This window comes from Crocodylus porosus, unplaced genomic scaffold, assembly GCF_001723895.1.
Source record: "Crocodylus porosus isolate Cpor-Errol unplaced genomic scaffold, CroPor_comp1, whole genome shotgun sequence".
NCBI lineage: Eukaryota > Metazoa > Chordata > Crocodylia > Crocodylidae > Crocodylus > Crocodylus porosus.
In genome coordinates, this window is record NW_017728918.1 from 55,381,412 (window position 1) to 55,405,121 (window position 23,710).

At 44.1% G+C, this 23,710-nt stretch overlaps 1 protein-coding gene across 2 annotated transcripts in view; it reads left to right on the forward strand.

Annotated features, from left to right (window-relative positions):
- Positions 1-21,630, forward strand: part of COL19A1 (collagen type XIX alpha 1 chain) — a 391,132-nt gene extending 369,502 nt beyond the window's left edge. Inside the window, exons 48-50 of one of the 2 annotated variants that reach the window (XM_019537606.1) lie at positions 10,659-10,787; positions 21,114-21,191; positions 21,477-21,630. In XM_019537606.1, the coding sequence (XP_019393151.1) occupies positions 10,659-10,787; positions 21,114-21,191; positions 21,477-21,613 (344 nt within the window). In that variant the 3' untranslated portion in view covers positions 21,614-21,630. Of the gene's footprint in view, positions 1-10,658; positions 10,788-12,525; positions 13,415-21,113; positions 21,192-21,476 lie in introns of those variants that run through there. The other variant, XM_019537607.1, reaches the window with a different exon arrangement.
- Positions 21,631-23,710: the final 2,080 nt, after the last annotated feature.

The window sequence follows — 23,710 nt, forward strand, 5'->3', positions numbered from 1 at the left end:
GGGGGTGGTGATGTGTTCGCAGGTTTTACATTACTTGGCATGGCATGACCATTCGGTGTGTTTTGGTCTGTAGCAAGTTTGCTTCTGTTGATGAGGTTGGTGGAGTTCAGTGCTTGTTTAAAAGATAAGATAGGTGATTCTGGGAAGATCTTTAAGAGTTGGGTCTTTTTCTAGTATGGGTTGCAATTGTTGAAGATTTTCCATATAGGTTCCAGAGAGGGATGATATGTCATTACTAGTGGATTCATGGGGGGTTTTCTTCTGTACTGCAGTAATTCTTCATGTGGTATCTGGGTGGCTCTTGTATGTTGGTCCAGGGGCTTCTTGTATATGGTGGTCTCTATTTTACCATTCTGGATAGGGATCATCATGTCTGAAAAGGAAATGTTGGTGCTGGAGTATTGAAGAGATAGTGTGATGGAGGGGTGATGCTTGTTGAATTTCTGATGGAAATCAGTTGGAGATTGCATATTTTCACTCTAAATTATGAGATCAGTATATCTTAAGTATAGCAAGGGTTTCATGGTACAGTCCTTGAGGAATTTTTCTACTTCATAAAAATGTTGCCATAGTGTGGGGCCATTTTCATGCCCATAGCTGTGCCCATGGTCTAGAGGAAGTGTTGGTTATTGAAAGTGAAGTTGTTGTGTGTGAAGATGAAATGTATAAGTTCAGTAATATCTTTGGGTCAGTACTCTGAGTTGTAATCTTTCAGGGAGCAGGGAGTCTCTCAGAGCCAGCCAATAGGAAATGCTGAGCAGAGAGGTATGTCACCCTGCTCAGAATTAGGCAACTCAGTCAAGGCTACAAGGAGATGCTTCCCTCATGTATTTGAGATCCTGGAGCCTCGAATCCTCTCCTGAAGCTCTCTAATCATAAAGTCATAAAAAGTTAGGGCTGGAGGGGACCTCAGGAGGTCATCTGGTCCAATCCCCTGCTCAAACCAGAACCGTCCCCAAATAGATGATCCCAGCCAAAGCGTTATCTAGCCAGGTCTTGAAGACCTCCAAGGATGGAGCATCCACCAACACTCTGGGTAAACTGTTCCAGTGTTTAACTACCCTCCTAGTGAGGAAATTCTTCCTAATATCTAACCTAAACTTCCCTTGCTGCAACTTGAGACCATTGCTCCTTGTTCTGTCATCTTCCACCACTGAGAACATAGTTTCATAGTTGGTAGGGTCAGAAGGGACCTGAGCAGATCATCAAGTCTGACCCCCTGCCATGGCAGGAAAAAGTACTGGGTTCAAACGACCCCAGCAAGGTGTTCATCTAGCTTCCTCTTAAAGACCCCCAGGGTAGGAGCTAGCACCACTTCACTTGGAAGTTGGTTCCAGATCCTAGCCGCCCTGACAGTGAAGTAGCACCTCCTGAAGTCTAGTGTGAATCTACCTTCTGCCAGCTTGTGACCATTATTTCTAGTCACTCCTAGTAGTTCTTGGGGGAACAGGGACTCCCCCAATGCCTGCTGGTCCCCCTGACTAGTTTTTAACAGGCTACTAGATCCCCCCTCTCAGCCTTCTCTTGTGGAGGCTGAACAGGTTCAGGTCCCTGAGCCTCTCCTCGTAGGCCCTGCCCTGCTGACTCCTGATCATGCGGGTGGCTCTTCTCTGGACCCTCTCCATGTTGTCCACATCCCTGTTGAAGTACAGCACCCAGAACTGGATGCAGTACTCCAGCTGTGGCCTGACCAGTGTTGCATAGGGGGGGAGGATCACCTCCTTGGACCTGCTTGAGATGCATCTGTGGATGCATGACAGGGTGTGGTTGGCCTTCCTTACTGCGTCCCCACACAGCCGGCCCATGTTCATCTTGGCATCAATAATGACTCCAAGATCCTTTTCTGCCTCTGTACGGACGAGAAGGGAGTTCCCCAGCCTGTAGGTGTGCTGCTGGTTCTTCCTCCCCAGGTGCATCACCTTGCACTTGTCAGTGTTAAATCCCATCCTATTCTCATCCACCTACCCCTGTAACCTATCTAGGTCTGATTGCAGCCTATTCCTCCCGTCTAGCGTGCCCACATCCCCCCACATCTTAGTGTAATCAACAAATTTGAACAGGGTGCTTTTTACCCCCTCGTCCAAGTCACTGATGAAGAAGTGGAACAGTGCGGGCCTGAGGACCGAGCTCTAGGGGACCCCCCTGCCCACAACCCTCCAGGTCAAGAATGACCCATCCACCACCACTCTCTGGGTGCGGCCATCCAGCCAGTTAGTGACCCATTTGACTGTGCAGGTGTCGACACCACAGTCCTCTAGTTTTTTAATGAGAATGGGGTGAGAGACAGTGTTGAAGGCCTTCCTAAAGTCCAGAAAAACTACATCCACTGCTACCCCTGCATCTAAGGATTTTGTGACCTGGTCATAGAAGGCCACCAGGTTGGTCTGACAGGACCTGCCTCTAATGAAACTGTGTTGGGTTACCCCTAAGCAGAACCTCCCCTGCTGGCCCCTCGTGGAGATGCACCAGGATAATTCTCTCAGAAAGCTTACCCAGAATCGAGGTAAGACTAACTGACCTATAGTTTCCTGGGTCCTCCTTCCTCCCTTTTTTGAAGATGGGAACCATGCCAGGGTGCCACACCAGAGCACCATGAGTGCTCGTAAATCTGTGCTCCATCCTCTTTTGAGCCCCCTTTCAGGTAGTTGAAGGCTGCTATTAAATCCCCTTTCTGTCTCCTCTTCTCTAGACTAAATAAGCCCAGTTCCCTCAGTCTTTCCTTATAAGTAATGTCCCCCAGTCCCCTCACCATTTTTGTTGCCCTCCCCTGGAGTCTCTTCAATTTGTTCACATCCTTTCTGTCATGGGGGCCCCAAAACTGAATTCAGTACCCCAGATATGGCCTCATCAGTGCTGAATCTCTAGAGGGGTACATCATTTCCCTTGACCTACTGGCAACACACATACCAATGCAGCCCAGGATGCTGTTAGCTTTCTTAGCAACAAGTGAACACTGCTGGCTCATATTCAGCTTACTGTCCACTGTAACCCCCAGCTCCTTTTCTGCAGAGCTGCTGCCCAGCCAGTCAGCCCCCAGCCTGTACTGGTGCATGGGATTGGTCTGTCCTAAGTGCAGGAGTTTGCAGTATTCCTTGTTGAACCTCATGAGATTCCTTTTGGCCCAGTCATCCAATTTGCCTAGGTCACTCTGAATCCTAGCCCTACCTTACAGCATGTCTACTACTTTCCCTCTACCCCGCTACTACTCTAATCTTTCAAAGAACTGAGCAGGGCTCTTTCCTTAATAAACAACTTATCTGTGTATTTAAGGCTGGTAGTTAAAGCACCAGCCAAGAATTGGAAAAGATGGGTTCCATTCCCACCTCAGCCCAAGGACATTCAGAGCTACCTCCTGGTGTATGCCATAAGAACCAGCCAATAAGCTATTCTGGAAGGATGTGGTCTTTTCCCTTTCTCTTGAAGCTGTGGCACCATGCAGAAAGGAATTCCAAATTCACAAGACCAGAAGTAGAATAAGAAAAAAGGAGCCTAATTCTTTAGCCTCCTGGTTAGAGCATTCAGATGGGGGAGTCCTGGTTTGTAGTCCCTGCTTTCATGTTTGGTTTTTTTAATGTTAATTATCCAATGACTGGATGAAAGAAGGAAAGACAGACAGAATTTTTATAAAGGTTTATTAAGAAGAAAAGGGGGTAACAACCAAAGAAAGTAATAAAACATTGCCCACGCACTGGACCTAGTATAACAGACAGAACCTAGGGCTATGGCCTGCAGGCTCTGCCCTCAGAGTCTAAAAAAACAAAAACAGCTAGTCCAACAACAGTCTGCTCAGACACCTGCCAGTACCCTGGGAAGAGGCAAACAGTATCACAGTGTGAGGACTAAATGGATGCCCTCGACACTCCAGAGCAACCCCTGAATGGTCCAAAGTGCCTGGATGGTGGGTACTGCCCTCATGTTCAAATTCCAATGTCAAGCATCCCCAAACCAAGAACTGAAAGTCTTAGGGTGTCATTAGAGCTGGCCCCAGCTAGCCAGTTCCTGCAGCTCTTGAGGATGGCCATCTTAGCCTGACCAAGCAAAAATTTGGCCAGGCAGATGACACCCCTGCTGCTGCCCTGTATGGGAAATAAAACAAATAGTTTGTCTCCGAGAGGTCTAAGCCTAGTATCTCAAACAAGATGCCAAGAGCAGCAACAGCTGGGGGCATCCAAGGAAGGCATAGAATAAAACCTCTTCTACCTCCCCTCGGCAAAAGGGACAGGCTGCTGATCCAGTTGGGTCCATGTGGCGGACAAGAGTGCTGGTGGCCAGTATCCCATGCAAAAACCACCACTGGAGGTAGCCAGTCCATTTGGCAATGGGTAGTTTATAAAGTGTGTGCCGTGCAGGGCATGCTGGTGCAAATGCCAGTGCCACTAAGTGTTGCCTCCATGTCGTGTCAGGTCAAGTGGCAAGGACATAAGCGTGGCAGACACAAACCATCCATGTATGCAGGGCTTTCTGGGGGAGCACGTCAAGACAAATCCCAGCATCACTGTCAGGAGGCACAGAAAGAGTCAAGAAAGTGCCAGGCCCACAGCCCAGATCATTATCCACAGCCAGGATAACGGGCAGTGGTGGAAAGTGTTCTCTGGAGACATCTCTGGCAGGGATGTCCCACCGCGCTTGGAGGTAATCCTTGATGGCAGCCACTGCCTCCACTGGGAGGGTGGTCTGCACATTCCCTAAGAGATGGCTGGTGCAGTGGACTGGATGCATGCTTAACCAGGCAACCAGAGCCTCAGCTAACAGCCAGTCCGACTGGGCCATATCGAGAAGGTGGCCTAGCTGAACTGTACGTGACTGGATAAGAGAGTCAGCAAGGCTATCAGACCCGAGGCTCAACAGCCTGTGCTGCAGGGCTGGGTTGTAGACAAGTGGCTTCTACAGCAACTGTGGAAATTGCAGATGTCTGGTCCAAGGTTGGAGGTAGAAGGCAGCCTGCCAGGACCATGGCAAGCCGTGGTAGAAGGGCGGGAAGTTCCCCCAGTCCAGGAGGGCAGGATCCAGGAGAAAGAGTTATTGGTCAAACCCAAGGTTCTCTACTCAGCACATAAACACACAGGCCAGCTGCTGCCAGGGAGGGTGGTCTTCAAAATAAAAGAGTATCTGGAGAGCCTGCACTGGAGTCTCTGGAGAGCCTGCAGGCAGAAAGCAGCCACTCTACTTGCCAGGTCAACCAATCCCTGGCTTCCCTCAGCCATAGACAGGTAGAGAACAGCTGGGGGGAGCCAATGGCGTTCATCCCAGAAAAAGTCCACCAGCAGTCTTGGAAGCTGTTCGAGTAAATCCAGCAGGAGGGTCCAACATGGCACACTGGTGCCATAATGTTGTGGCTGCCAAATTGTTCACAATGAGGACCCACCCATGTTAGAAGAGGTTGGGCAAGCACCAGCACCACCACTGCAGGCGCACCTCCACCTCCTCACTGAGGGCTTCACAATTCCAGGATGGGAAGACTGATGGGCTGAGGAACACTCCCAGAGCTTTAAGGCCCTCATGCTTCCAAGCAAGACCCCCAGGCAGGTCTGGGGGGGATGATTGGTCCATGCACTGAGGAGTAGGGTGTTGCTCTTAGGCCAGTTAACATGAGCTGAGGAAGCACATTCATAAGCATGCTGACAGTCCACCAGTGACTGGACATCACCCTGAGTGCTGAGGAGAATGGTCACATTGTCTGCATACACTGTCAGCCTAGCCAGCGAGCTGCCAACCAAACCAGAGGTCAGTGGAAGAACGAGGCTGGTCAGGCACTGTTGCAGCACATGAAGCATGAGCTTAATGGCCAGAGTGTACAGCATTCCAAAGAGGGGCAGCCCTGGCAGATGCCCTTGTGAGCCGGGAATGGAGCACAGAGCATGCCGTTCACTTTCAAAAGATTGGAGATGTCTCAGTACAGTACCTGGAGGGCAGAGGTGAGGACCAGTCTAAAACCAAAGGCCTCTAGGGTCTGAAAAAGGTAGTTGTGGTTAACTCTATCAAAGGCCTTCTCCTGGTCCAAGGAGGCAAACCTGATGTTCAGTCCAAAGAGGTACAAAGCTGTACTGTAAGCAGGAACAGATTGTCTTGGGAGGTCCTGCCCAGTACACAGTAGCTCTGTTCGGGACGGATGACTAAGGCTATGACAGTACACAATCAATTAGCTAAAGCTTTGGCCAGAATCTTGTAGTCGCCACACAGAAGGGATACTGGCCACCAGTTCTTAATGCAGCCAAGGTCCTGTGTCTTTGGTGGCCTCTGCAAGCAGGTCTTGATAGAAGGCTACAGCATGATGGCAGATCTTAACAAAATCCATGAGTGTCCAGCTGGCTGGAGTCTTCAGATGGTCAAAGATGTTCTGCAGGGCCTGTCACTTTTCCAAGTTGAACAAGAACTGGGTCAGGGCTCTTGGCAGCAGTCATGAATCCTCGCACCTTGGGCTACGCCCTTCACCAGTTCCTGCAGGTGCTTCTTCTGAAGCTGAAGGCTCTCAAGTAGTCCTGTGTCTCCACCAGCATGACATAGGGCCACCTCAAGCTTTGCTACGTCCTCCTTCAACGTCTGGACACTGGGGCCAGCTGTGTGTATTGCTGGCAGAAAGCTCTGATGTGTGCCTTCCCCACATACCACTATTGCTTCCAGGAGGAGAAGGTGGTTCTTGCAGTCTCCCATGTCCACCAGAAATAGGCAAAGCATTCACAGAAGTGAGCATCTTGCAGCAAGCTGGTGTTAAACACCAGTAGGGTGCCTGGGAATGTATTCTGCCAAGGAGACCCAGCTTTCAGCAAATAAGACTGTGATCTGAGAGTCCAGATGGAATAATGCAGCTGCCATGTAGGACTGGCAGGCAATGCTTGGCAACATACAAGCAGTGAAGGCATGCCATAGCAATCCCACCAGCGGTTGCCTTTATCGAAGTGTACTGCCTTGCGTCAGTGTGAAAATGGTACCAGACATCCACAAGGTCCCCTGCCTCCAAGGCTGTCTGCAACTGCCAAGCTGAGAACAGATAGAGTTCTGGCCCCTTCTGGGCACACCGTTCATCAACCGTGCAATTAAAGTCCCCACCCAGGAGGAGAAGGTTGTCACCATCAGCTACAGTCCTCAAAAAATCAGCCAGAAGAAATCTGCCTGTTCTCACCTGGCAGTGGATACAAAGATGTTAATTAGGAGGAGGCTATGTTGTGCTAGCATGATATGTGCAATAGGCAGGTGGCCAGGGATGACCTCTTGGGTTACCACTAAGTCAGTAGTCAGTTGCAGTGATAAGAGGATTGCGACTCCTGCATTGAGAGGTGCCATGGATCAGCAACATATGGCCACTCCAGGAAGCATGCCAGTTGTCTTGACTAGCTACATCAGTATGAGTTTCTTGCAGAAAGGTGACATCCAGCTTTTTCTGGTGCAGGAAATCAAAGAGTGCTGTCTGCTTCATAGGGTCTTTGCAGCCATTGGCACTGAGTGAACCAAAGGTTCTGGCAGCCATGTGTAAAGGGTGTAGAAAAGGGGACAAGCAAAGCCAATGGAACAGAGAGGAACAGCAGAGAAGAGCAAACATGCAGGACAGGGAAAAAAACAGGCCTACAACTTGTCAGCCAGCACTGCTCACAACAAGTTCCCAACATTGCCAGCAAGCTTGCTCAAGCAAAAACTATATCACTGCAGTGGAGTGCAGCGCTGCTTCAACGGCCTTAGCAAACACCACAAATTGCTCGAGTTCTGGGAGCCATGTATGTATATGCTGTGCAACCCTCTGGTGGTGCTTTGTCTGTTCAAGAAACTCAATAAGACTTTCAACTGAGTAAGCAATGCAGAGAGGTTCTTTGGAAGCAGGAATAAGTTCCGCCTCTGGGGTGGGGACGCTCCCTATGGAGGGGGGTACCTTAGCTGAATCAGAGGACACCACCTCCTCAGGCAAGACTACTGTTAACTTTTTCTCAGAGGCAGAATCAAAATCTGACCCGGAGGAGGAAGAGCTGTACATGTCAGGCACTTGTCCCCTCACCAAGATCCTCAGCATCAGGCCCTGTGGGATATGGATCCTCCAAGATGGCGTAGTGGGGGACATCAGTCCCTGGTCTCTTGGGTGGGGTGCTCTCATGGGCCAGGCACTCTTGCTCCCAGAGCCACTTGTGGCTCCCGGAGGGTCTAACATCCATATCAATCTTGTCATCCTCAAAGAGCTGAGAGATGTGGGGAGGGCCACCGGACTCCACCACCACTTCCCCTACCCCCAGGTCACCCCTGAGTACTACAGGGTCTGGGGGAGATGCCAAGGAGGCAGGCAGAGGGGACGGGGGCCCTGCTCACTAACCTCATCTCCCCTTGAAGTGGTGGGTGGGGAGGTCTTGAGGGGATAACAAGGCCTTTTTAGAAGACCCCTTTTTTCTGGGACTTGTCTTCCCCAGCAGGAGGGGACAAATCCTCCCCTGAGAGGGGGAGAAGCAGAGGGGACTGGATCCACTGCCACCGAGCTAGCTGACTCAAATGAAACAGGGAGTGACTGAGAGGAAGGGCCTTCCCCACGACCCAGGGGGGTGCCACACTAGAGGTGGATAAGCCACGCTCAGGCACAGCTGCAAGAGGCTCCACTGTGGCCAGCTTTTTTTTTGCTAGAACGGCTGAAGGCAGCTCCCAGCAGTTAACTGCTGGGGTTTCAGCCCCTCTGGACTGGAGCTTTGGTCTCTGGCTTCATGCCCTCCCTCCATTGGAGTGGAGAAGTGTGCTGCTGCTGTGGGGGCACTCCTAGGTTGCAAACATGTCCTATATGCTGCAGGGAACCAAAGGGTGGGGAATGGGCAGCCCTCTGCAGGCAGGGAACAAAGAAGCTAGAAACCAATGTACTAACCCCAGGGGAGAGGAGAACGGTAAGCAATGTGCAAGGGAAGGGAAGGGAAAACAAACAGCAGAGTAGCTGCAGAGAGAGGGAGGGGGAAACAAAAAACAACCAGAGAGAGGGAGAGGGGAGGGAGAGGGGATGACTGCAGGAGAAAGGACTTAGCAAAGGGGAAAAAGGCAGGGCAAGGTAATGAAAAGTGGGGGACTACAGTGAGAAAGGGGTCAAACTGTTTAGGGGAGGAAAACCAAAACAAGAGAAAGAGAAAGGCTCACAAACCAGGGAGAAGGTTTCAGAGCTCTGAGCAAACACCCCTGTCAGTGGCCATTAAGAAAGAAAGAGAGAGAGAAAGAATGATTCTGTGAGTAGGGGCAAGAACATAGGTCTTCCTGGGTCCATTTACACGTGTCCTTTACTGTAGCTAATTAGCTCCACCTTAAGATACTACTGTATGGGACAGTACTGTTTTATGGTGGAATCATTAAGTGCAATAAAACACACATGTAGACAGTGACAATTGGGAGCAAATTGTGACCAGTCAGCCCAGCCAGCTTGAGGGCCAGAACCCAGCTCCTGTCAGCCTCTCTGCCACCAGATCCTGGATCCCAGGGCTGACCTCCCAAGCCCCCTGCTAGCCCAGGACTGCTCTGCCCCAACTTCAAATTGCTGCAGTCCTGGGCTCACATGTAGATGCCATGGCCATGCCCAGGAGCAGTTGGCTCCATCCTGAAATGCCTTAGAATTTATTGTGTTACATTATTAGCACATGTAGATGCACCCCCTCTCTCCTAAGGGTTAATGTTCTAACCCTTATGCTAGAGTCACGTTCCCTCGCTTTCTCTCCCTCTTTCCCTCCACTATCTTGTCTAGTGCTGCTTGCTGGACAAGAGACATGCTTCACCAGGTCAAGGACCCTATCCAGGGTTGAGGACGACCCTATCCAACCTAGCCTGTAGCCTGGGTTAGGGCATTCTTTTAAGAAATGAGAGTGTGGGGTTCAGTCCCCTCAGGCTGAGGAGGACATTTAACCAAGGCAGTCTGCTTTCTGAGTGAGAATTGTAACCTCTAGTCTGTTATATACAAGGTTGGCTCACTGGCAACAGTATGAACAGCACCACATTCTCCTCCTCCTCCAGCTGTTTATTAAAAAGAATGCAAATACAAATACTTTTAATGAGACAAAACACCTTGCCAATATGTTAGCCTTACCCTGAATACACCTACCAGACTGGAGGCCTTTAGGAAGTGTCTGAATCCTGGCTGAGTTTAGACAAGCACTGGGCAATAATTCCCTCAGACTAGGGTTGTTCTGTGCATGCCCAGAACCAAAATTGTAGACCCTTAAGGAGCTTTCAGACCATAGAACGTGAGCTAGAGGGAATAATTCACCCCTGAGCAGAGGGACAATGGATGGAAATTTTAAGTCCCATGTAAAACCCTATTTTTGCAATTAACTGGAGTTACAAAGGTATATTAAACACTATCTCTTCTATAGTCATATTTCTGTGACTAAGAGATAGAGGTCACTTGAATGGTGGGAGGATGTTAATATAAATAACAATCTGCAGAGAAATTGTAGGTTTAGCACCTATTCATTACACGTTCAGTTGAACAAGGTATAAGCACTCCTGCCATTGAAGTCAGTTGGAATTGAAGTTGCTCTATACTTACAGGAGCACTTTGAAAAATTACGGTGTTCATTTTTTAAAGGATCAAATGAAATTATTTCTGGTAAGATGTTTTGAATGAGTCCAGAAGCTGAGGCTGGGCTTTGGGTCATTTATATATGTGGTTCTACTAAATCTTTTACACTTTCTCTTTTCTGTGTCCTTTCTTAATGAAGAGAGGATGGCTCAGTTTCTATCTCAGCTCAAACTGCCAGCTGCAATGCTAGCTTCCCAAGCTCATGGAAAGCCAGGTCCACCAGGAAAGGATGGGCTACCAGGACCACCAGGAGAGCCTGGGCCTCAAGGTAAGGTTAACAATAAATTGTTCATACATGAACTGTAACTTTGATTTTTCATACACTTGCTAATGATGGTTAAATTAGACAGAACCATTCATATAGCTTCCTAATAATTAACTTTTAAAACCATAATTGTGTTTTTCCAAACTAGATCTACATATTAACCCATAATAAATGTGTGTTCTTATTTATTAAAAACTCCTAATCAATGCATTTTATTCTAATAAATTACACACTTTGTCTACTGACAGAGAGCTTACCTAAACTTGCTCTAGTAGTTATTTTTCTCAAAACACTTCCATAAAGCATAGAAACCAGGCCAATACCCTGTCAAAGCTACTTATATGTTTGATCCAAGTCTACAGCCATGCAGTTTTCTTCTAAGGAGCAATTATTTGAGTTCTAATGCAGAGGCAACACTGATGAGAAGGGATGAATGCAAATAAAATAACATAAAAGCAGTGAAGATTAACTGGTTATATTATTGTAGTGAAATAATTTTTTTTCACAAAACAATTTCACTTAATTGGATTTTTGCTATCTAAAATTGTCATTTGCATATTGTGTTTTTCCAAAATCATTTGGGCCTCTGCTGCACTGACCTCTGCTATAAACTTCATGAAATTTGAACTCATTCAGGTCTAGAAATCCTCAGTCTAGATATTACTAGTGTGAGAGATTACTAGAAAAGGGATACAAGAATAATAAGAAAAAATATAAAATAGAGTTATTTGAGAAGTAGTTACATAATTTACAGTATGGCTAGGGACAGACATTACACATAAAGCAGTTTAAGAGATCAGAAAATGGTTTAAACCTGTAACAGAACAGAGATTCAGTGGGGCTAAAACAGTTTGAAAATGGCTGAAACCGATTTGAGATAAACCTGGTTGAATGTAGTATCAGACTTAACTGATTTGGGTCAAACTAGTTTATGCAAAGTCTGTCCTAGACCCCTTCCTGGTTTAACTTAAACCAGAGTTCCCTCAGCATCCCAGATGCATTGTAGCCCTGGGCGGGGCTCTCTGCTCCAGAGAGATCTGCTGGCCCCTCCCCTCTGCTCCCTGGCTAGAGCTCCAGCAGAGACAGCAGGCAAAGGACCATCTGCCTGGCTTCCCTGTGCCTTCTCCCTCCTCCCCCACCACTCCCTGCTCAAGCAGGGATTCCCCACTCCCCTCTCCCACAGCACGGACAGTAGGCAGCGTGTGGTATGCTAGCTAGTATTGAGAGGTGTCTGTGTAAGGCAGACAGGACAACGTTTGCTTAGGGCTTTTTGGAGCTAATCAACAAGTCAGCTGGTCCCTCTGTTCCTTCCTTGGGAAAAGTTGTTTAAGAAAAGCTTGAACTAATGAGAGAGGCTTGTGTTTTGTTTTGGTGGGGTGCTAAATGCTCTGTTATCAATTCCCTGCTGGGCTGGTGAGGAGCAATGAGGGGGGGAACCTATCCCTAATCAGAGTGTCATGCCAGGACCTGGCCATGCCCCCCCCCTCAGCTCAGCACTATGGAAGGCAAGGGAGGGCTACTTTAGTGCCCCCCAGCTTCTAGCCTGAGCCACTGTAGGCATGTGCCTTCATTTCTTCAGCCAAGAGGGAATGTCTGCACAATTACAAACTGGTTCAGCCTAGCCAGGTTAGACTAACTTGCAAAGATTAAATCAATTCAGGCTCAGGCTTTTTGCATATCTACCCTATATGTATAGGTAGCCTATATGTATAGGTAGTTCTTAATTATTATCTTTTGTTAGTTTGGTCTGCTCTGGAGTCAGGGCAAGTCAGACTGGAATGAAGAACATGAAACGAAAGCTGAAGATGTGTGGAACCTAAAGCTATAAGAAGAATAAAGGCTATTAACACTGATAACAACAAACCTTTGACTGAAGCTTGAAAAATGTTGATGAGCTCAAAATCAGAAGAACAAACAAGAATAAAGGATCAAGGAAAACAATGAAAGGGATTAGAGTTTTACAACACTTACTTGTTAATTATCTAAATATGCAGATTGCTGTAAATAATTAACTTTAATAACAGTGTCAGATTGTTCAGTTAGGATGTATTTGGAGGAGTGTCAATTAGCAAATTGTAACAGGAATTTCTTTCAATTACCTGGTTTCAAGAAGGGAAGATTATAGCTATTCTTATAGGAAAAATGAAGCTTCTTTTTCTTGCTTTATTTTCAAATAATAGTCATATCCCATTTACACAATATTCCCACATATTTTACACTCAGAACAACACCCTCTTCCAATATATAAAATAGCAAGACTTTAGTAGGAGGCTTTTCCATGTCTGATGCATAAAAAAGTAAGTAAAGAAAGCCAGTAGTTTGGCCTACCTTCCTTTTACACCAGGAGTGCAAAACCAGAGATGTATTACCATGACCCATGCCCTTCCCTGCTATGTCTGATCATTTCATTCTTGTGAGCTGGCAGTAAAAAAGCAAAGCTTAAAATACTAAGCAGACTGAAAAGTATGCTTGCAAATTTCAGTTTGCTGTCAGCCATAAAAATATTAATGTAGTAGGTTCTTCAGGTAAATCAGTTTCATGCATGTATGTCTAAGATCACCAGAGTATTATATTACAGGCTCATAGGCTACTAGGGCTAGAAAGGACCTCACAAGGTCATCTAGTTCAGCCCCCTGCTCCAAGCAGGATTTTCCCTGACTAAACCATCTCAGCCATATATGTGCATGTGTCCAGGCTCAACAGGGAAACATTTCACATTTATGTGCAGAGCTAATATATCAGGTAATCTCCACTGAATTATTACTGTATGATTTAAAAAGTCTACAGTGCCACCATTGTTCTTAGATTTCATAGATTTCATAAACATTAGGGCTGGAAAGAACCTCAGAAGATCATTGAGTCCAGCCCCCTGCCCCAGGAGCAGTAAGTCAGCTAGGTCAAAGGATTCCCATTGTTTTGGGAATAGAACGGGTATTTCCGGTGATAAAATATTATAATGCTCAAGTTTTTTGCATTTATTTTAGGTTCTTTTAAACATGATTATTTAAGGAATCAGGAGACCAGAGGGAACAGATTCATAAAACTATTAAGAGTTGTTCCCTGCTATCCTTGATTGAAATTAACCATTATATACCTCAAATACTGTCAAATGTATCAGGTACAAACAATTATAATGTTACATTGTAATTCCAGTGGAACTGGGTAATGTCACCAAAATAACAAAAAGTCTCAACTGAAATATCCATTCAGCAGCAAAGAAGTTAGGCAATATATAATAGTGTGTGAGTATTTCTTTTACATGCCTTTTTAATGTTTAAAAATTAAAATATAGGACTGCTGTAATACTATAAGGCAGTATTGCTAATGAGATTTTAAATGTTTACTTAGAGAGGGTGTTTGTTACTTAACTAATTTTGTTACTACCTACAGTCTGTTAAAGGAACAATGTCTTACAATCTATATTCAGTTAATTTGTAATTTTATTTTCAAGTTAATCATAGCAATAACATTCATTTTGCATACAATAAGCCAAATTCTATCATAAATTTCAGGAACTAACTCAACTTCCTTGATTTAATTGGGACTGTGTGTGTACAATTGAGAACAAATTTTGGTTTGTTATCCAAATTCACTTTTGTATGACTCCATAGATCAGAAATGTATTTGACTCATTTTATTCATGCCTTTTATCACTAAGAAAACCTATGTATAGTATAGCTATTGGGTTTGTTCTGTATTCCCACTAGTTTGAATGAGATGTACATGTTAGGCCATGAATCCTGCCTAGGGCCTTTTGGGGTTCACATGCTAGTCATCACTACATCTAAGTCCCATGAAGGGAATCTGAATTCACTTAATGATGGAGGATGGATGACCTACCTGTGTTCCAGTGATATCATGGTTAGGTGATTTACCCAAGAAGTGAGAGACCTGAACATTCTTCAGGCTGATCCTAAGCTTTAGGATTGGTCGTGTATTTTCAACTAACTAGTTATTACATAAAATATAGAAATACACTTGGAAGCAGGGAGGAATATTCAAGGGATCTTTCTTCCAAGATAATGCCCTCCCTCACTGTGCTACATAGTAAGGTACTCTTTTTCTTGCTCTTACTCTGGCTGCTTTTGGTTGCCCATTAGCCCAGCTTCAAAAGCAGGAATGAAGTGTGCCCTCAGGTCTGCCCAGTCTATAGTCTGATGGTTAGGGCCCTAACCACTAAGTTCTTAAGCAAAAGCAGGATCTTCCTCCTCACCTATTTGCAATTCAATAAGGGTGTGCCCTTAGAGGACTAAGCCTCAGTAGGGTTTCATATAACAACAGAGCCACTTAACTCAGGGATATAGGGAATCACATGAATGCTGCCTGACTTCATGAAAGGGGCAGGATTCTTCTCTCAACCCTATTCTCCATCCTCCCTCCCTACTGGCTGGCCTATTCATCCCCAATCTTTACTGTGCTGTAGGCATGTCTATATGTGCAGTTAATGCACCTGAATTTTCTGCGCAGAAAATTCAAGCTAATTCAAGCACTACCCAGCATACATCTATACATGCACCCCCAGAGCAAATTGAGCCCAACAAAAGCAGCTCAATCCAGGGCTGCTCCTGTCCTGCTCTACCCCCTGCAGCAGCCAGGGAAAGCTCCAGGCTCCCCTGGGTGCCAGCCCCAGACTGGTAGCAGGCTTTGGGGCTTCACCCCAAGTTCTGGGGGGAGAAGGGCAGCTGTCCCATCTGTGGGAAATTGGGGCCCTGAAGGGGGGGGGGGGGGGGGGGGGGGGGGTGGAGCTGCCTTCCAGCCACACGGAGATCGGGATCTGTCTCAATATCAGGATCTGTCCCAATATCCATGTGGCTGGAAGAGGTGTCCTGGCTGTTGGGCAGCTGCCTGAAAATCACGTGGGCAGGTTCCAATCAGTTCGGGACAGGTTCCAATCTCCACATGGCTGGCAGGAAGCTGCCCAGCAGCTGGGACAATTTTCCATGTGGCTGGCAGGCAGCTCTCCCAGCCACATGGAGATTGGAACAGACCCCAATCTCCACATAGCTGTCAGACAGCATCCGCTGGACCCAGGACAGCTCTCCCCACCACCTGTGGCCCCCTGCTGCCTAAGCTGACCAGGAGCAATTTTGGTCCTGGTCAGCATCTACACATGCAATACAGTGCATTAGTTATTGTGCCATTTTTCTAGTTCCTGTATCTACAGATAGTAGGAAAATGGTGCATTAGATTAATATACTGTGCAGTAATTGATACACACATGTACAATGACACTTTACTATGCATTAGATTAGCCTAATTCACAGTAAAGCTTTTCATGTTGACCCATCCTGTATGTTGTGAATCTCAACCAAAAAGACACTTAAATGCCTCCATTCAAGGTTTGGAGATACAGGCTGGCTATTTTATTTCCTAAATTCTGTTACACTTGTCTATCTAGGGTCTTAGACAAAACATTTAATTTGTTCCTCGAAGTTTCTTCCCTTACTTCAAACTCCTTTGTCTTGGCAGTTGAGAAAAGGGTCCATCCCGAAGCACAAAGTGTTTCAGTACAATCAGAAAGCGACACAACTGACTATTAATTTCATTGATGGTAAATGAGTCCCTTTACATTTTAGATCAATATAAATTCAAGTAACTCATTGTCTGTGGAGACATGGGGTACATCAGCAAGTGCAATTAATGCAGTGTGATAAATTCCACTGCAGTTTGCACCAGAGAAAACTGCTCCCGAGTACAGCATCTGCACATGCACCTGGGACAACAAGACTTCGTGCTGGGGCAGAGCATCCCCAGGCTGGCAGGGATCACGGGGGTTAGCCCCAGACTCCAGGTGGCAATGTCAAGCATCGGAGGGGCTGGCTGGATCATGAGTATACCAACAGTGCAGAGCCATCTAGCTAGGCAACAGATAGCCTATGCACTTTGGCACCATCATGCCCCACCAGCCCCTGTCACTGTCTACGTGTGCATTTCAGCACAGTTCCTTACTCTGCCATGAGACAGTACTGTCTTCAACAGTGCTATTTAATGTATCTAATGGTGGAGTTAATTAATTTACAATGCCCTAATACCAGCACACATGTAGATGGTGACACTTTACTGTGGAGCTAATTAACCTACTCTGCAGTAAAGTGCATGTGTAGATGCCCACAGTGGGAATAATGGACTAGGATTTTTGTTGGGTGATGAATACAATAGAATATAAAAATATGTCTAAAACAAGTTTGGCTGTTTTTGGAGAGTATATGGAGTAAGAATAGCTGGAAATTTCCTGTTTGACAGGGGAAAAGTTGAACCTGAAATGTTCCATAGTAGTGTTCTTGCAGGGCTACTTGAACAGCTGTGAATAGCAGTAGCTGAAAGCAGTGATCTTGAGGGGCTGCTATTGTTATCAGGACAGAGTTTTTCTGAAACAGGTTCCTTTCCACATCATATTACACAGCAACATAATCAGTGAACTAATATTACCATTGTTAAACCCTCCCCTTCCTCTGGAGTCACAGATTTAGTTGCATTTGTTGAACAGACCCTGCACACAGAACAAACCTAAAATATTCATTGGAAATCAGACAAGAAAATTCTGCTCTTAGAATTATCTGTCACCTTGTTGCTGTATATCAAAGAGTACTTAAATACATGTCAATTATTTATGCAGTAACCTATACCAGTTATTTCAACATATTATAACTGCCTCAAAAGTATAGCAAGGAGCATCATACTACTTTAGACATAAAAATGTCATCAGCGTGTTGGTGTTATCCATGTATGTGGTAGGGACAAGAGGCTCATTTTGAAACTTTTCTAAATGAAAAACTCAGTCATTTTTTTCCCTCCAAAACATCCAGACATGCAATTGTAACATCTTTAAGTATACACTGGTTATGTCTACACGTGCATTTACTGCACAGTTAGTTACTGAACAGTAAGTGGTTTTTAGGCCAGTGTCTACATGTGCAGTTGTTAAAGTATAGTAATTCTGTGCATAGACTGACTTAGGTCCCAAGTCTAACTATGGTCCCAAGTCAGTCCACAAACACACTGTTACTGAGGTCTACATGTGCATTACTGCAAAGTAATTAATCAGGCATAAATCTGATACCTGGATGATGCAGGTATCAAATTTATGCTCAAGTCGGTGTAAGTCACCATAGTTAATGTGCCGTATGGACATGCACATGTACACACATGCCCATACTGTGCAGTAAATTTTTGTTAATGTGCAGTATCCTAAATTATTGCACAGTAAATGTGCATGTGTAGATGTGCCCACTGTAGAATTAATAGTGATGCTACTGCCAGTCTAATAATGATGGTGATAGTGTCAGCTACTGCTGTAATAAAAGTGTAATTTGGATTCTAACTATGTACAATAAGTTTACAAGCCAAAAAAAAGCATGTTCCTATTTTAATATCTGGTTCCTGCATACTACAATGTGTTTACTGAAACTCCCCACGTAAGGTAGTTGTTTACATAAAGCTTCTGATATTTTTCATTGTTGTAAATTTTTCAACCAAATTATATATCCTGAACACAAGCAAAAGGCTTTGGTACAATTGTTGCCTTTGTAAGCTTTTTGAATTAAACATCTGTTAGTGGAGTTATAACCATGAAAACAGACACACATAGCATCATATCTATACCTCATAGCTGTGCCTGGATCATTATAATAGACCTAATACTATTTATATAAATGGTAATATTCTTCTGTATCTTGTGTACGAGTTTGCAACTATAAACCTAAAATTTTGCTCAGGTAGACTGTAATATTATCTTCCAGAAGTGTAATCATGGGACCTACTTCTGAGTAACATATACCTCATATAAAAATCAACTATTTTATTGTGAGAGTTAAATACTGGATTGTTTTGAAGTGGTGCCCCAATGTTATACTTGCATGTTTTTTTCTTATAGTTTATGCCCTGCAAAATAAAGCATTATTTTTAGAAAAGTTACCTGAGAATGTTTTATTAAATGTTGGTATCATTTAAACTTTGGAAACATTGCCAGTATGTACAAAATACTCATTTGTATATATATTCAAATACAGCCAGCCATTGTATATACCTTTCTCATTCATATAATGTGCACAGATGGACAGCTATATGTATTATTGTTTTTCCATTATTGATTTGGATTTCAATAATGTTTAATTAATTAATGGTGTAAGTGTGATTTAAATACAATTTCTTTCTGTGCCTCGTGACTGCGGAAATTCAATACAGAAATGATTAGTGGTAGTACTGTTTTATTCAAGTATAATTAACTTGGTTTTAATAAATTGTATTCTAACCACTTACTGTAAGATAAAGAATCTTAGAGATATAATAAATAGGAAATGTAATAGGTTTCCAGATTATGTGGTTGACCTTCATAAACTGTAATAACTACATGAAATGCACAAAATTTCCACAGCCAACCACCAGCTGACATAACTATAAATATTATTAATCATTGTAATTAAAGAGCAACCTTAAGATCCACTGTTCAGTATGAACTTCTTCACCTTTCCTTTTGCAGGTTTTTATGGATTACGTATGGACTCTTATGCAGTTTTTTCATAGGCCCAGTTACTAGAATGCATGACTAATGTAAAGTTTGGGTTTTTCTGTGCATTTTCAAATGGCTCACTTCCTTTTTTATATACCTGCTTGTTTCTATATCACTGTGATGTGGTGTCTGCATGTCACTCTGCACGCATGTTTTACTTTTTCTTGGACTCCACTATGATTTTATTGTTATTTGAGAGGGAATTTTGAGATGTTGAGGATAATAAGATACAATCTGCAACTCTTTTCTGAAACCCAATATGATTGCAAGTAGATAATAGGTTTTCTGCTGAAATGTATGAGCTTGTGCTTAATAGGAAGTTTGTATGCATTTGTGTTCCCTTCCTTTAGTATAGTTTCGGCTGTATTTCTCAGCTGGAACCCACAGTAGTTATACCTCACCCCATTTTCTTCTTCAGTTGTCACATGAAGTTATGTTACCACATAGTACTGCTACAAGATTATACTAGACAAGACTACTTTAGCCATATAATTTAAAGTGTCCCTTATTGCTCAGGTGATATCAACTGACTCCATGCTGATCAGTCACCCACAACCTTTATATTTTAATTTTCCTCTCTTCAGTGGACAGCTATTCCAAAGAGAAAAATTCTTACCCAGCACACTGACATGCCTGATTATGTGGTTGATCTTCATAAAGTGTAGCAACTACAGTGAATTGCACAAATTAATGCAAATATATTGGCATCTTAAACACAGCAAAATTAAACTTATCTGTTACAATTCTAAATCGAGCCTGGAGTTGGCAAACAATCCTCAATATGTATCACTCCCATAAACAGACAGATAGCTTGTTGCTACTGTGCAGTGGCAGTGGCATCACAGATGGTGCGCACTTATGCTACATCACCATAGCAACAAGCCACATCTCTGTAGCTTGTCACCACGGCAATATAGGGTCTCATGTAGTTAGAGTAGTCCAGTATACAGTAATGCTACATAATTAGTAATAATATGCTCAGTAACTATGCCTTGCAAACACATGAATATGCAAAGCACAGCTACTGGGCCTGCTTGGTAGACAAAGTGCAGTCACGTAAGTCACAATAATGCACTGTGTGCTGGAGCCTATAACATGCACAAGTTCCAACAACACCATGCTGCATGTTGGGAAAAACTGTGCGACCAGTGAGTAACTATAAGGTTTTCTATATCTAGAGATCTGCATGCAACTTTAAAATTACACAAGATGATGAAATTCCTGCTGGGAAGCTTCCAATCTCAAATATATAATACAACTGACAAGTTTGGGTACAGACCAGAATGCATGAGAGAGATGATGAGCTAGTAGTCTGGCAGTCTGGTTTGTAGGCTATATTTTGATACTTTTCTGTTCAAAAGCAAAGAGCTCACTGTAGTGAATGAGGTCAGTTAAATGGACTATACTGTACCTCATATTTATTTCTTTAGCTATATTGATGGAAGGGGTTTTTTGCTTTTTCTGTCAAATCTATCTTATTGGTTGGTGCCGTATAACACTACCCTAGGACCAGTCCTGCAGTAGGACACAAAAGTTATTTTTTTTGTTTTAGAGCACTTACAAAAGTAACAGAAAATTCTGAAGAAGGTGATGCCAGTTTATACAATAACAGTCCCTCTGTCCAAAAATCTATGAGTTACAAGTATCAGTCTTCCCATGTTCTAGAAGAGGGAAGGTAAATAACAGTGGCTGTATTACTAGCCTCAGAAAAAAGTTGGACATCTCTTCAGGTGGCTTGATTCGGTAATTAAACATCAATAAGATGGACGGACAATCAGTGTTTGTAATAACAGAATGCTTTTATTCTTTATCCTGTGTAGGCTACCGAGGACAAAAGGGAGAAAGAGGTGAGCCTGGAATTGGACTCCCGGGTAATCCTGGTCCCCCCGGCCCTTCAGGTAAACATCTCCAGCTTTACTGTGGCTATTGTTACTAATTAACAGATGAACACTGTGCACCTGATTCTCTCTCTCCGCTTTTCCACCGGGGTGACTCTATGGTCTTCCACTGAGTAATTCCCAGTTTGCAGAGGTTAGAGCTCAGCCCTCAATCTGAGGTCAGACCGAGCACTGCTGCCTCTTGCTGTTTAGCTGGTGTGAAGGAGCAGACTTTTGGTGACGTGTTGCTGTTCACCATCTGCACAGGGGTATTACCAGTGCTAATTACTATCTTTATTTTATCAGCCATCAATCTGTCAGGCCCACCAGGACTTCCTGGAGTTCCAGGTCCACAGGGGCCTCCGGGGCCTGTCGGAAGGTGCAGCCCAGCAGATTGTTTCTACCACGTATCTCAGGCTCGACCACGTGCCAGTAGGAAATAAACACCTCATTCAGAGACGTTTAGGTTCATGTTTCTACCGTATTTCTCTTTATGAATCAATTTAACCTTCATGATACTTGTTGTATTTCTGTCAATTTATTCTGTATAGTTCATAGACATTTTATAGAGCACTTACATCAAGCCTTTTACTACATTAATTTCAATATCAGAGTTATGATGAGAAATGATGAGATTTATTTTCCTGAGTTCATTCCATGTGTTTGGTTTTTAATTTTTTTTTGGCTTAGGGAAGACAGTAGGCCTACGTAGTTCTTTTGAGCTTTTCTCTTCCACAGAAAGTTATTTTCTTAGAGCTTGCTGATCTTAAAACAGCAGGAATTTTACAATCTTGTTAAGTGGTTTTATTCACCTTGTTATTTATGATGATGAAGTAGAGTAAAACTACAGTTTTCCTAAAGTTTTTTAATTCAGATTAATCCTGAAGTTTAGGCTCTTAGATGGACTTCTAGAGAACTCTGTTCATATGAAATGTTACCCATTCTTTTGGAAAGTAACAGTACAGGTTTCCATACCCTGCTGAACTATGCTTATACTTAAACAAGGTTACTCAAGGTCACTTGAAGCACTTCCTTGACAGCAAAGTGTGGAGATAATGATTTTCTTATGATCTCCTCTCTGTCATGCAGTATTTTGCTGGTTTTAGACTGTCTGGATATTCACCATGTGTGGCTACTAGAAGTCTTTTGTATGATTAAATGAACGTTAATCCAGCTCAGGACTGGCACATTCAGTTACCCCTAAGACCCGATCCAGACATGCAGGCATGTGAGGTATGTGGCACTGCAAACCTCTTTGTGGCACCACAAACCACACACTGGGCATGTTAATATGTGCCCATGCTGCAGATTTGCAGTACAGGGGCAGAATTTGCTACTGGGAAATCCCAGTAGGAAAAAAAATGCCACGAAGAAAAGCAGCGCAGCACCACACCACAGGAGCATGCACCAGCTGACACAAAGGTTTGGTCCTCCAGGAAGACGCTGTGGCTGCTGGCCAGAGCATCTCCCCTCCTTTAGTTCTGCCTCGACGTCTCCAGCATGCTGGGAGCCAGGAGAGCTGGGGAAAGGGCAGTTTGCCTGAAGTGGGGCATTTTGCTGCACACCAAAGCACACATGCAGGGGGGGTGTGCAGTGGCAAAAAGTAGCGGCACAGATTTGTTCCCCTGCTATTTTTGTTACTGCAAGCACATGGCCCTATATCTCGGGATGCGCCCTAGGTGTATAAATCTGAGATGGCCAGTCTTCTGACTCTGGTGTTGTTATTCCCAGCTGGAAACTCTATTCAACCACAGCTATTATCATGTACTGGTGGTTTTCTGGTTCTCAACACTAACACTAATTCAATAGACAGGCGTTGTGCCTACTAGTGAAGGAAAGGCCTTTTGCTTTAGAATCTAGTTCCATTTTAGACAACAATGGAGTCAATGAGGCAAGCTTTATAATCAGGTACAGATACATTCATAGATCTTATTTCCTTGATGACATTTTCACATTTTAACAGTATATGTCAGAAAAGGTTTTATGAACAGGGGAAGATTAGAATGCAAAGTTCACAGGCACTAGTGACTACCAGAAGGATTAACCAGATGGAAAGAGAGGCTTAGAAACCTCAGTTTGGAAAGGTAAAGGACATGGGACATAATTATCCAGAATGCAAATCCTATGTGAATCTCACCACGGTAGACATTTTCACTAAATGACAACCTGGAATAAGGTGCTGCAACTCCAGCAGTTTTAGGAAGCGGACAATTTAGCAAAGGTTCATCAGTGAATAGAAAAGTAGCCGTGCAGGATTAATGAAGAAAAGAAACTTATTGTATGAGTTGTTTCTTGTTGATTGGGTTTTTTGGCCTAAGGTACACTTTTGTTTATGTGAAACAGATGATCATCTGAACCCCAACCTCAGTCATTCCAAAGACAGATACAAGGTTACAAGAAGCTGAAGCTATCATGTTTTGGCAACTGAAATTGCTGTTAGCAAGGCACAGATAGCTCTGATGTAGAGCCCTAAAATGATGGAAAATACCATCAAAGTGATCTTTCCCATCAGCATGATTATCTATGATCTTAGACATGTA